Source organism: Lathyrus oleraceus, chromosome 1 (genome assembly GCF_024323335.1).
Source record: "Lathyrus oleraceus cultivar Zhongwan6 chromosome 1, CAAS_Psat_ZW6_1.0, whole genome shotgun sequence".
Lineage (NCBI taxonomy): Eukaryota > Viridiplantae > Streptophyta > Magnoliopsida > Fabales > Fabaceae > Lathyrus > Lathyrus oleraceus.
The window spans coordinates 9,147,403-9,162,875 of NC_066579.1; the positions used below are offsets into that span (position 1 = coordinate 9,147,403).

Here is a 15,473-nt window from a genome sequence, read left to right on the forward strand (position 1 = left end):
ACATATACTGTTTGTTAATTTACTGCATAATATTTAAACTGCACTTAATTGAGTATGCATATAATTCACTTAATATCCTATCACAAGTGACATAACAATGCACCAAACAAGTGACATAACAATGCACCATACATGACCAAACCAAACCAAGGCAATAAAAGGAAATCATGAACAAAAAACCTAACACAAAACCTGCAGAACCATGCATCATAGCAGACCACACAAAACCTGCAGAAACAAGCCATGGCTATCCTACTGCAGCAAGCCATGGCTATCCTACTGCAGCACCACACAAAACCTGCAGAAACAAGCATCATAACAGACCTAACACATCATCATAACATGTAACAGATCAAGCTGCACATTTCCAATCATCATGCTAAGCATAAAAATTTCACAACAGGCTGTAGCAACCAACAATTATGCGCCATACATTGCAGCCAGCCAGTCCACGCATATGCACATCAATAATGTTGCAACCCTGTCATCAAGCATTTCACCCCGCATATGCACATAGCAGACCTAACATCATATTAATGATGCAAACATTTACAAGAAATGCAACCATTCACATGCACCCAATTGCAATGATCATACAAACAAACTTGTCATTCATAAGCCCTCAGTAAAACATCAGTTGTCGCCAACATATCCAAACCTAACATTCTACATCAAGCATAATAGATCAAAGCATCATTCATCAAGGTTGCAACAGTAAATACAATCAAGAGCAATGCAACAGGGGAAGCAGTTCAATCATCACAAAGCATCATGACAGCAAATTTTTTATCATACAAGGTATCATAATAACTTCACAAAAGTCCATTAACATAACATATCAATAACAACCAATGCAAGAAATTCAACAATGGTCACATATTCAACAACAAATAAATGAGCAGCAACAAGTCATGAGATCACAATCCATTGATTCAAACCAGATATGCATTTTAACCATAACTGAACAAACTAATTGAACCCAAAATAACATTGTCACATCATCATAAAACTGAACCAATCAATCATTGACAACTAACCACAAATTATGAACTCACCCATCTCCCTAAAAACTCACAAATTACAGAGAATAATTTCTATATTTTACCTGATTTTCGGCAACAGAACTGACTTCCTTCTCAATAGTCATATCTAAGAAAGAGAGAAGAAGGGATATTAGAGAAGAGGAGATGAAAAACGAAATTGAAACATGAGGAAGCGAGAGATTTACCTTTCGATTGTGAAGAGGATGAAGATGAGAAACTAATTTGTCTTTGCCTTCTTCCTTCTTCTGTGTACGATACGATTTTGTCTTTGCCTTCTTCTGTGTACGATTTTGTCTTTGCCTTTGCCTGTGTACGATTTTGTGAGCCTTCTTCTGTTCCTAACCCTAGGTTTTCAGGTTTCTTTCTTTAGAAATGGACTTGGGTTTGGTGTAAAATAAATGGGTTGTAAATAACGCGGTTTGGTTTGGTTTGGTTTGGTTTGGTTTCAAAATATAAACCGCAAACCGAACCAAACCGCGCGGTTCTGTCATAAAGTGGCCCAAACAAATCCGAACCAAATGCGGTTTTTGCGGTTTTCAGTTTGGTTAGGTTCGGTTTGCGGTTTTTTATTGGGCCGGTTTGGTTTTGAACACCCCTACACGGAATTGCAAAAATGAATTTGTGGACATAATACATATATGTTCAATGTCAATATAGATATATACATTATAATTAAATAAAAAATTTACTTCTTTGTTCCATATGTCAAGAGCAACATGGTCACCATAGAGCAGAAGAAATGACATGTCTGATAGCCTCCTGAGAAATATATCAAGTGTGAGAGCTTGTGCATGAGCATGTGCATAGGGTTGAGCACAAGTTAGAGGCTTGCCATGATACTGTGAATTTTGACTATGGAATGCATGAGCATGTGCATGGGGTTGAGCACAAATTAGAGGCTTGCCATGATACTGAGAATATTGACTATGGAATTATGGTCACGCGGTAGTGTGATACGTTTTCCCTACTTCAAGTTGTGTACTTTGGGCCTAAACGAATTACTTTTATCCTCTACTAGGCGTGTTGTGATGCCATGCTTAAAAATTTCTTGTTCATCGGTCATTTTCTATATTGATATATTAATAAACAACTAATTAAAAGATACATGGAAAACAAGAATATAACAAAAATACAAATTTATCTAATGGTATGGAAGTAAGCATCCTGAAGGTGTCTCCAGAAGTTATCATTTGGACACGCACAAATATCAGACACCATAAATCTATGTAAACTTTTTAAAATAGAAATAACTAAAGCCAACACCACTTCACCATGACACAATGTGAGAAAGGGTTGGGTTGTGGCATAAAAATAATCCATATAAATCTAACATTTTCAAAGACATAGAAAAAGCAAATAAAATCAAACAATTTTGGGGTTTATGATTTCAGATCTAACCTCAAATCTAACAAAATAACTCTACACTTTCACAATAAATTTACTAAATCAAAATTTAAAAGAGAGAATAGCAAGTTGCTAACCAGATATAGTGAAGACATTGAAGATGATAGAGCACGATGAAGGATTGGAATTGAGAGAATTTTTGGTAGAGTGAATGGTGAGAGTGAAAGAGTTAGGGTTGCACGTAATAATGTAGATAGAGTGAATGGTAAAAGTGAAAGAGTTTCAGTAGTTTTTATTCCCTTGTACTTTACTTTTTATGTTGTTAAATTGAAAATTATGTTCTTATTTTTTAGTATTAACCTATTTATTTATGTTTTATTTCAAATTTTAGTTGACTCTAATTTTAGAGAGAGATTCTAATTTTAGTTGACTCTATTTTTTATATTGCCACTTTTTTGTATGCATTGTCATAACATTGGTCATAGTTTATTGTCTTCTAAACTTGTTAAAGTGGTGTCTAATGGAAAGCATAAATGCATTTAGAATAAATCTAAATTTGTTCAGAAAGATGATTTAAGAAAGGAATCAGTTAAATGTATAAGAAATATAGTTATTAAAATATGTGTTGATGATAATCCTCTTTTGGGATTTGTTGATTGTATGAAAGCTATTGTTGATGATAATCCTCTTTTGGGATTCAATGTGGTGCCTCTAGTCAGTCCCCTCACTAGTTTCTTTAGTGGGAGTTATCCCTATATGTTTTGGTATCCTTTTTCAGCTTTTGTACTTCTCTGATGGTTTTGGTCTTGTCATTCCTCCTCTTTGTAATTTTTTTCTTTCTTTTAATATATAGTGTTGCTTAAAAAAAGTGAGAGAGAAACTTCATATTCAATCAAATTTTCCTCTTTTTAACGTTTTATCTACAAAATAAGTGATTTTGGATCATTCATTTTGACTCAAAATCATCATTATGAGTTGTTTTTTAAAATGTATACTTAAATAAATTATTTTTGTATTGATTTATGTATTGGTATATTTATGGGGGCACATGAGAGGCGATGGGAGTGATGCACCGTCTCGTTTTAAAGCCCTCGTGATCGCTCGTTTACAACATCGGTCGCCTATTTATTTGATGTGTCGCCCCTTTTTTAAATATGTCGCATATTTTTGTAAGTACCCACCTAACATGGGGGAATGGAGATGTGACGTGTCCATGTTCTATTGCGGTGTAGAAGAAGTCGTAGGCAAGTTAACCATGCTCCCCTAAATATCAGGGAATGACTATCCACTCCCACATTCGCTCGATGTTGGTTGCTATTTCCAAGGGGCCTAGGATCCAGGCACTGGATAATTATAATTACCTAAACCTTGAGGTTGAGAGGGGGGCAATCACATATTCACAACAAAATCACATACATTGAACTTTTCACCTCCTTACGTGAGCTAGATTAAACCCTATAACACACCATAAAAGCTTCTACCAATCCTTAATCACTAGGGGTTGTCACATATTTTACTTTTTGCAAGTACAATTGGCGCCCACCATAGAGCCCGGTAAAATGGACTTTGGAGACTATCATAACCCCCAATCGAGTTATTGTCCTCACGTTTAACCTTTTTTGCCATCATGGTGGAAAAAATAAATAATAACTTCAACTAGCAAAGAGTCTGAATGAGTGGAAAATGCCATAGCATAGATATAAGCTGCTACAGATGGTCTATGTTTCCAAAACAAAGATTGGAGGATTACTTCCTCCATATCCAACAACGCCAACAATAGGTAGAGCCTACATACGAGGTGGAGATACTATACCCCTAACCTCTATCAGACAAAATATGGGAGGGGCTTATTTCGAAGAACTTTAAACTCCTTTATTAACTAAGTTTTATGAGTGTAGCGACCCATATAATTATGTCGCCTCCACAACACGTAGATGGCCATCATTAGAGCCCTTAGCTCTTTGAAATGTACGTTCCCTTTTAAATCTCTTAAGGAATACCTCGCCTACTTAAATGAGGTGACAATCAAGGTAATCCATGTAACCCAAAAAATGTTTGTGTGAGTATTTCAGAATGGGATCAGGGTGAGACACTTCAATGAATCTCTCGCCCAAAAGCTAACAGCTTCCTTGGCTGAAGTAGTGACACGGGCAAAATATTACATGAAAGGCATGGAAAGCAATGTTGAAAAGAAGGCATGGGATGTGTAAGAGCGCACATGTAATACTGACAACTCACAATAGTCATGAATGAGTCGGTACATATTTCCCGTTAGAGACACGATGACGTTCAAGCAAAGTGGAAAACCCACTGAGAGTTTCACGCACATAAACCCTCGTCGAAAGCAGATATGACGAGAAGTACTCCACATGTATAACATCTCAAAACTTCCATATCCAAAATAAGACATTATGGAGCCTGAGCCTAGCAGCTGGTGCAATTTCCACAAAGTCAAAGGACATCATACTAAACACTGTTATCAACTCAAGAGGGAGATGGAGCACCTGGTTCAATAGGGGCACCTAAAGAAGTATGTCAACGATGACTTCGCTTGAGGGTCAGGAAAATCAAACTCTAAGGGGAGAGATGCCTCCGGGAGTATGGGATCTGAGAAAAAAAGGAACCAAGCAAGGGTAGCGACAATATAGTTGACCTCCATATTCTTAATACCATCGTATGAGGATTCACCGGTAGCGGAGTGACCAGTTTCGCTCGCAAAAGATATGCTTAACGGATCCTAACCGTTAAGGGATCACCCACCAGCTCTGATCTGGACGAGTTAGAAGCTCCAGAAGCTAAGTTAGCCTTTTTCGAGAAGGACGATACAGGCATCCACCGACATAACGACGATCTCATCATCGTCACCGTAATATGTGAAGATTGGGAGATAAAGAGGGTCTTGGTTGATCAAGGGAGATTTGCATACATCATCTACTAGGATGCATTTGAGAGGCTTCATCTGGATTTAGATGACCTTAAACTCTTTCAAGGATCGTTGATGGGATTTTTGGGCAAGCAAGTGCAGGTAAAAGTAAGGTATCTAGTCATTGATGTGTCCTCGGCATATAACATAATTATAGGGAGGCTCGCCTTTAACCAATTAGGATTCGTCCTATATATGTTGTATCTATGTATGAAGTACTCGTTTCCGAATGAGCGAGTCGGGGATATCCAAGAAGATTAAGAGATCGCCATGAAATGCTACGTAGAGAGTCTGAAGTTGAAGAAGGTCGGGACCATATGCGTGAACACCGTTAGTATGAATTTGAAGGCCAAGCCATTAAAGGAAGCCCTCATGGATAAGGACCAAGAAGACACATGTGATATAAGATGTATTACCCGACACCGACGAGGATGGGGAGTGGTCGTCAGTGCATAAGACATGACAATGAGCGGCTCCTGACAGCTTCTAGGCAAAAAGTTGAATTCACATTAGAATGAGAGGGATCACGAGGTTATACATGTATGAGATTGAATGGTTGAATTGGGGTTTATAAGGATTGCTTGATACTACATATACCAACAAGCTGCATCTTTTTTTTGGTAGCCTAACAAATAAGAATTTCATAATTAAGTGTGCTTGATTTGGAGTAGTATTTGGATGAATGACCTTCTGGAAAATCTCCCATAAAATGTGTGAGTGAGGACAAAGCATGTTAAAAATATCTGCGTTAGTTTGTGGGATCAGTCGATAATCTTGAAAGCAATTTAGGATGTTGCATAAGAAAAAGTCTTTCATCAAATGATAATAATTGTTAAAGGCGTTGAGCCTCATTTAATTTAGTTTCATTTGTTGTTTTGTCTTATTTAGACGACTTACAATATGTCATTTGTAAGAATAATTTGATGACATACTTTGGTTTTGTAGGAGCACTCGTTTCCATGTGTCGCCAACGTGACACAAGGGGTTTAAGTGAGGCCCTTACTTTTTATATAGATTTTGATTATGGTTGATTTGTTTGTAAATGACTAATGAACGAACTTCTTTTTATCAAAATCGTCCATGTAGTTGAATCTTTGTACAGAATCCTTGACATCCTTTGAGGCTATACAAAAATCACTATAATTTTTAAACTATTTCAAATAATTTTTTATAAAAATTATTTTTGAGATGAAATATTTTTTTAAAATTATAATTTTGATTATATTTATGTCATAGAATCTCAATTAATTTTTCAATTTAGAAAAAACTGATATAAAAAAATTTATAATATTTTATAAAACAATTTTATTAAATCTATTTTTTTAAAATTAAAACAAAAAAGACACTAAGATTTCACATAATCTGTTTGTTTAAATTTTAAAAATATTATATTGAAAATATATTATCTTCATGGTTGATATTTTTGGTGAAATTTCGTAATTATAATATCTATTTAATTTATTTCCATTCATACTTGTACAACTATGTCATAAAACATATAAGAAACACAAATATCCAGAACTCTATAAAATGATGCATCCATTTGTCTCTTTTTATCAAAAATAAGATGATGCATCCATTAATGAAGAGCATCATACAAAAAATGAAGAAGAAAATAAACAATGCAGTTCTTTTTTTCCTTGTCTTATATGTGATGGTGTTACAAGTATTTCTAGGTCAAGGCATTGAAACTTTTTTCCCTCTTTACAAAAGAGCTGAAACTAAAATTTACTTTGTTATATACATTTCTACACCAACCAATGGAACAGATCATTTTGAACTCAGCTGCAACACATCTTCAATGAAAAATATCATCATGTGTGAATTGTTGTTACCTTCTTTTCCTCATCATAGTGTTACTCGCACCTTTGTTCGATGTATTGTTAAGCTCCTACTCCTTCCACTGCTGCTGCCATTGATGCTGAGGCCTCCTCAAGGGTTCTCCTCTTCTCAATTGTGTTGAAGGCTTCAAGAATATCACCCTCTTCCCATTCATCGTAGTCTTCTAACGCAAGTCCGCACTCGAGACCGGCATTTACCTGTTAACAAGCAAGAGAAAATTAATGGAGAAGCAACATATGGCAACCGTCGCTAAAAACTGTTAACAATTCTATAATCAGAGCGGCCCAAAAACTATTAACAATTCCATAAGTAAGGTGGCCCAATAGCAGAAACCTCGTAGCAGATGGTCCATTGGATTTTAAACAAGACTCTTGATATCATATTAAGAAATGTGATTGGACCTATCTCATCCCTTTAAAACTGGCTAGTACGGCGAGGATTGCCTCCATTTATAAGTACATGTCCAGGCCATATGTTGTTCGATTTGGGACTATTAGAGACTATTTATAATGGGAAGTAAAACTAGAAGCAGAGTCATACCTCTTTAACAATCTCTTTCACCCGCCTCAAAGAATCGAGAATACCAACATGAACTACTTTTCCCTTCCGAATGACCCGAATGCCACAACCTTTGGTAACCTTTCCGTCTGTAACCATGCATCCAGCAACACGGGCACTACCACTGTTGAATACAGCCCGTAATTCTGCTGAGCCAATTGCTTCTTGATCCTGACAAAAGATAGCAGCAGAAGAATCGGTAACTTTTAAGTTCATAAAGAATACAAGAGTATTCATCAAGTGCGACTACACGAGTCTACATATGCGTAATTTTTGCTAAGAGGTTACGAATTAAAAGATGTGATGATTTACCTCAACAGAATCGAGGAGTCCTTCCATTGCTTTTCGTACATCGTCAATTAATTCATAAATAACTTTATATAATCGTATCTCAACAGCTTTGTTATCTGCATAGCTTTTTATGGAGCCTGGTGCTTTGACATTAAATCCAAAAATAATGGCTTTACTTGCTGCGGCAAGGTCAACATCACTTGTGCTTACATCACCGGTTGTTTCCATCAAAAACTTCAGCGTGACATTATCTTGTGGTAGCACCTGCAGGGCTTGTTTGACGGCTTCAATAGATCCCTAGTCACCATCACGATATCACCGACACAGTCATCGATAAGTTAAAAACAAGGTATTTAACATCAACAAAGAAAATGTACAGATTCTAGTAACAGTAGTAGCCGCGACCATACCTGAAGATCAACCTTCAAAATCATATTCAATTGGTGCAAGTCTAGTCCAGAAAGCTTTCCTGACGAAACTGCAGAAGCTAACGAAGAAAGAGTGACCTTGCCATCTCCCATCTTTGCTGAAATACGTTCATCTCGCAATGACATAACACGAGACTCTGCCTTTTCACGTGCAATATCAAGGGATTCAACAACCTCAAATACATCACCAGCGACTGGAACATTATTCAATCCAATAACCTGCAGTGATGTACAGATGAAAAATCAGAAAATTTTGAAGGACGGCTTTTAGAATCTATTCAGAACCTCAAATTGAGCATGGCTTTTAAATGACAGAAGATGGTAACTATGAAAAGTTAAAGTCTACAAATTTACAAACCTGGATAGGTATAGAAGGTGTAGCTTCATCGACACGCTTCCCACCATCATCGAATAAAGCTCTTACCTGAAGGAAGTAATAAAATATGTTAATGAATTCAGATGAAAGCAAAGCAAATTGCTCATAATCCAATTACTTAAAGCTAAGTTCATTATTTATCAAAAAATAAATAAACTAAGGTCATTAAATACTGAAATTTAAGTTTACGTATCTACCAACCTTTCCAAAAGCTCCTCCACAGACTACTATATCACCCCTTCTGAGTGTTCCATTCTGCACAATAAATGTCGCAAACGGTCCTTTTGATTTATCCAAGCCTGCCTCAATGACTGTGCCCTTCGCACTTCTATCGGGATTAGCTTTCAGTTCTTGCAACTAAACAAGAAATGATTAGGTCAGAATGGATATAGCAGGAAGATAAGGAAATCTAAAAAAGTGAAATTCAAACCAAACACTGCCAATTAATCACCATTCTTCTCTCATCACCATATAAGCGCTGAAAACTAATGGTGTCTACTATATGGAGGAGACTTCAGAATGTTATGGCACTTTGATTATATGTTAAATGAGTTAAATGAGTTAAACTAGTTATGTCAACAGCAGAAAAGAAGTTACCTCGGCAACAAGCATAACGGTTTCCAAAAGATCGTCTACATTCTCCCCTTGAAGAGCACTTATCTGTTGATAAGAGAGAAAGAAAGTGAATTATAACTTCCTATAAGTTATCATCAAAAGCATAACAAAATACGAGCATGATCACGAAAATAAGAAATATAAACCTGAACCATCGGGATGTCGCCACCCCAGTCTTCTGACATCAAACCAATTGAAGAAAGTTCTTGCATAACTCGATCTGGACTTGCTCCATCTTTATCTATCTATTTTAAATAAATAAATAATAGTGTGTCAACAATTCCTCATGTCATCGTCTAGTAAATCATAAGCATTGCAAAATGATGTTGGAGACATGTGTTGGCCTACCTTGTTTATAGCAATGATTAAGGGTACTCCTGCTGCTTTGGCGTGAGCTATAGCTTCTTTTGTTTGAGGACGAATACCATCATCAGCAGCCACAACAATAATAGCAATGTCTGTTACGCTTGCTCCGCGGGCTCTCATTGCCCCAAATGCCTACAGGAATATATATAATAGATATCAAGTCATCACAAGGATTAAGGTCCCAATAGGATTCGGATGAATGAAATGTACAAGCAGTTTTGCATAATTATAAGGAAGATAAAAAATGAGTTTTATTTATTAAAAAAGCAAGCATACCTCATGCCCAGGAGTGTCTAGAAAAACACACGGCAATGTTTTGCCATCAAAAGGTACTTGCACTTTATATGCTCCAATTCCCTGTGTGATCCCACCAGCTTCAGAAGCCGCTACCTGTTAACATTAGTTGCATCAGGTTTAAATTGAATGTGAGTGCCATATGATCCTAGATAAAGCCTGAATTATTACATAATTCACCATATTCGGATGCTATGAAAAAGTAGACGACGGAGAAGGGGGAAGGGTACAGCATAACATTCCATAAATGCACAATCAACGTATGTTACTAATTATTGGTACAAAGAGAAACGGCAAGTAGTGTCGGTGGGTTAAGACGGTGAAAGAGTATTATGTAGGAGGTCCATGGTTCGATCTCTGCTACTAACAAATTCTCCCTCCCCCTAACAAATTAAAAATTAGCATTTGCCTATTAAAAAAAACTCTTATTATATGCTCTAACTAATCCTCAAAGTCCTTGTATTGAAATCCATTGATTGCATGTAATCCAATCATCATAAGGAACGGCAGTATCAGCAAGGAAACAAATATTACAATATGTGATGTATATTATTGACCTATCATACCAAATAAAACTTGTCGGAAACAGTAACAATCCTAATCATTCACACAAGTAAACATCCATAGAACCTTCATAAGCCCATGAACTGAAAGAAAGATAAAGTTTTTGTTTAATTTTCACCATACCTTGGTCTTCCGTATATAATCCAAAAGTGTTGTCTGCAAAATGATAACACCAACAAATATCAGTAAATGGAGGAATTTAAGGAGAAAAATCCTACATAGATGAAGAATACAACAGAGTGATATCACTTGCCTTGCCGTGATCAACATGACCCATGATAGTAATAACAGGAGGCCTATCTTTGAGTTTGTCTAGGTCATCTTCCTCAAGAATTTCCGTTCTCTTCACTAATTCTTCAACTTTGAAAGGATCGGCTTCGATAACTTCCACTTCATAATCTTTACATATCATCTTCACCATATCTTTGTCTAGAGTTTGTACCCCATCTGGTTTAACCCCCTTGGAGTATAGAGAACCGAGGATTTCACCTTCAGTAATCGCCAAATTGTATGCCAACTCTTCCACCAGCATACCTTGGTCGCTGACCTCTAGAATTTCAACTTTAACCGGAGCAGCATCCCTGGCAGCCTGAAGCCGTACAGCCCTACGACTCGCTTTATTCAACTTCCTTCCTTTTCTTGCAGTACCACGAGTGTCCTCATCAGTATTCCCATCCTTATTCACTACCCTACGTCTTCTTGGTCCTACCCCAGACGTAGCACCTTTCTTCCGGAAATCATCGTTAAACCTTCCTTGGGGAGGGGCCTTCCCTGGTTTAGAAGGAGCTGGAACTGCTCGAGCCACCGCAGGGTCAACTGCCGGTTTCTTTGAAGCAAATTTATCGATCAAGATAGGCGCCTTTTTTTCTTTAGAATTAACCGGTGTTTCGCCTTGCCCTTTATCATCCTTCAAGATAACGGCATTTTTAATAGGCGGCGGTGGCGGTGGTGGCGGCGGGGGGGCAATAGAAGGCCTAGATTGTAATGTCGGTAGAGGACTTAAAGAAAGCTGAGGATCACGAGTCTTGGATGTTACCTTCTCCCCTCCCCCTATTAAAGATTCCCCCACTTCACTACTCTTGATATTAGGCCTAACAACTTCCTTCACAACCTTCTGCACACTCGCAACCGAATCCCCTTTCCGCCATATACTCTTCAACGTCTTAGATGTATGTTTTTGTAACGAACCTACCGGTTTAACATCCTTAGGTTTATCATTTATCTCAGGTCTTACCGGTTTAACATCCTTAGGTTTATCATTTATCTCAGGTCTTACCGGATTATTTACCAAACCATTACTTCTTTCACCACCCAACTTAGAATTCCCAAGTTTTTCAGCCTTCTCCAAAACATCTCCAAGTGACTCAATCACCTTATTCCTCTCATCCACATTATCCGAACCCTGACTATTCCTCAACGAACCCCCTAAACCCGAACCCGATCCTAAAACCGCGTCATTATCAGAGGACTTCAACACAGGCCTGGGAGGAGGTTTAAGCCCAAAACCACCACCACCACCTTTATCAGTATCACCATTGTTAGAAGAATCAAGGGAAACCGGATTCCCATGGTCAGCAACAAAATCAGTAGTGGTAACTGAATATCTACAAACAGACAAAGAAACACAATGCCATCTTTTTTTTCCTTTAACACAATTCCCTCTAGAAAGAGAAACTCTTCTAACAACAGAATGTGAACTACTTGCACCAATGAAACTCCCTAAAGTCACTGGTGAAGCAAGAGAACTCATTGTTCCTTGCACGTTTCCCACTAATATAAACATATTAAAACCCAACAACACACAAAAACAAAAAACAACAATCTAGCTAAACTTCAACAATTCCTCATTACACAAGCTAGAAAAACTAAGAATTGAACCTACCCAGAAACGAAATTGTCATGAAAGTGAAGAATTAAAGGTACCTCTGATATAAAGATATGAACTTTGTGTTTGAATTGAGGTGGAACATGCATAAGGGATAATGGGTAGTGAAATTAACAGAAGAAAAAGGTTGGATTTTTATTGATGATAGAATATGAAGAGACGAAAAAGAAGAAGAGAAGAAAGAGTAGAAGAGGTGTGGATGTGAAAATTGATTGAGATAAGTTTATGGCATTTTTCGATTGAATTGTGTGGATGGTTATGTGTGTGTCAAATTTTTCTGATTCCGATAAGGCTTTTTCTTTTTTTCAGTATTGTTAGAGGAAAAATAATATTTAGGTTAATTTCATAAAATGTATAAATTAAATTGTTATATATTATTATAAAGTATAAATGGTTTCCGTAAGAACACGTTGGTGATTCTTGGCCCTAATTATTCTTAGAGGTGTGAATATTCCAATGTTTTTTGACGTCAATATTGAGATTGAATAGATGAACTCCTCCTTTTCCTCATCTCATAACATCGAAACATTTTCATTCTCTTCGATCTAATTTCATTTTAATAAGTTTTTCCAATTTTATTTTCTTTTTGTCTTTTAATTTATAGTTAGTCTTTTAAGATATATTAATTATTTTAAACATTTTAGAATGCAACCAAACTTGATAAGTTAGAACAACATGCAGGTTCGATGTAAACAATGTTACAGTAGAGGCCTCAAAAATTAGGTCATATTGATTTTATATAATATTAAACATTAATATCTGAAATGTTTGTTCAAAGTATAATGTAAATTGTTTAGATTTAGCAAAGTGGTAAAGTGAAAGCTTTCGGGAAGTGTGTCGAAGGATCTATTTCTTAAAACATTTTTTAGTTCTATCTTACAAATTTGGTTTTTATATTATGCAATGAAAACAATTTTTTATATAATACATATCTTTTCTCTCAATATACTTTATTTATTTATATCAATAGTGATTATGACATGAAAAAAATTTCTATCCACCATTTTACATCTTTCACATCAAAGATCTTTGTTATTTTTTCTGATTTTTTTTAAATTGTAGATAAAAAAATTTGAATTATAATTAAATATTTAAATTTTTATTATAAAATTAATTCTCTTATTATATTCTTTTTTATAAAAACATAAATTATATTTTTAAAAATGAATTATTGAATACATTCTATAATAACATGTTTAAAAGTTAGAAAAGTATTTTTATTTTTAAAATCATTACGATTAAATAGATAATAATTTAATATATTAAATTATTGGATATAAATGATTTTTTAACAATATAATATAATCTTGTCTAACTTATTGCTTGTAAAGTTTTATAACATTTTTCACTAATTTAACTTTCTTCGTGTTATTATTTTAACTCTTAATAAAATTTATTTTAGATGAAAAATACTAATATATTATTAAAAATATATATTAATAGGAGTTAGTATGAAAGTACTTCAATCAAATCTTTAACATGGTGGTTAGATTCTCATAACTGTAAGATCATTTTTAAATTTAAAATTGTAAATAAAATTATTTAACCTGAATTGACACGTATTAAGATTAATTTAGTGATAAAAACATTATCAAAAAATAAGCACTATAAGAAAAAAAAAATCAAAATAATACTTATATATTTTAATTTTTATTGGAATACTTAATAATATTTTTTAATTTTTAATGTTATTCACAATTTAAATAAAAAAAATTCTCTTTTTAGTTTTTTTATATTTTATTTTTTGAGATATTTTTAAGATTTGAACAAGGTCGACCCAGACAATATGCAATGGGTTTTATTCAACTGTTAGAGCAGAAAATTGGTTGCTGCCATGGAAGTAAAAACGAAACTTTGTTCGAAGATGCATCTCTATATTTGATTTACATTATTTTCGGAAATGCATCTTTAGATTGGACTCAGTAAAAAAAATGGGGACATTTTGTGAATTTATACGGACATGTTGTTCATATTTGTCTCTTTTATAACGCATGTGCAATGGCTGAAGACAACACTTATCGGACTAAGCTCTGGTGTGTGTCTCAGACCAAGTTGGTACGACGTGAGAGGGTCGCAGCGAGGATCACGAGGCCACGAGTTACTGATAACTCGTTTGATGATGCATCTACTTTGCAGGCATGATCGTCTAGTTCTCGTAGCCGACTATCTAAAGCATCTCTTGAATATGATGCAACAGAACTTGAGAATCCTAAGGCCCATGTTGACCCTAAAGTCCAAGAGGAAACTGATCATGATACCTCATTAGGAAGTTATCTAAGAGGGTCATATGACACCTCCTTACTTTATAATTATACAGAGCATGCTTCTATGCATGTCTGGAATGGAGAGGTATATTTCTTTTCTTTTGCAATACATATATTGTCAACTAATTAAATCCATATTGATTATGTTTTCTTTTTTCAGAAGCGCGATTGTTTGAAAATGACTAACCACGTCAGAAAGATACTGGTGTTGCCATAGCCCAGTGGTCGTATGTTCGGTGATGTTATCCGTTATTCCGATCTTTTCGGTTTATGTTCATATACATATGTGACCATAAACCACGACATGCATGCGACTTTTGCATATAGGTGGCACTCTGAGACGTCATATTCTCACCTATTATAGGTGGGATGACCATCACTTTGAATGACGTCTCTTGCCCCCCGCTTCTTCCCATCAAGGGGAGATTACTGGACCACGAGAGGATCGGGCAAGAGGAATGAGTCGCTTTGATGGTCACCTTGTTGGGGGTTGATGTAACACCCTGTTTTTTTATTAGATATTTTATTATATTTTAATTGTTTGAATTACGGATTTTGATGATTTATTTTATGACTGGGTGTTGGCGGAGTATGATATTTATGAGAAGGTGCTAATATGAATGCATGATTAATATGAATGAATGCAGATGAATCTCAAGCCTAAGGTTGGATGAAAAATG

At 35.6% G+C, this 15,473-nt stretch overlaps 1 protein-coding gene across 1 annotated transcript; it reads right to left on the reverse strand.

Moving 5' to 3' along the window:
* Positions 1-6,832: 6,832 nt before the first annotated feature.
* Positions 6,833-12,956, reverse strand: LOC127122231 (translation initiation factor IF-2, chloroplastic). The gene is made up of 12 exons (XM_051052626.1): positions 10,898-12,956; positions 10,768-10,800; positions 10,063-10,176; positions 9,769-9,918; positions 9,567-9,665; positions 9,403-9,465; positions 9,007-9,162; positions 8,788-8,853; positions 8,412-8,648; positions 8,023-8,298; positions 7,693-7,881; positions 6,833-7,349 (listed from the first exon to the last, which is right to left on the reverse strand). The coding sequence occupies exons 1-12, from the start codon at positions 12,425-12,427 to the stop codon at positions 7,194-7,196; spliced, it is 3,069 nt and encodes a 1,022-aa protein (XP_050908583.1). The 5' UTR covers positions 12,428-12,956; the 3' UTR covers positions 6,833-7,193.
* Between the last annotated feature and the right edge of the window lie 2,517 nt (positions 12,957-15,473).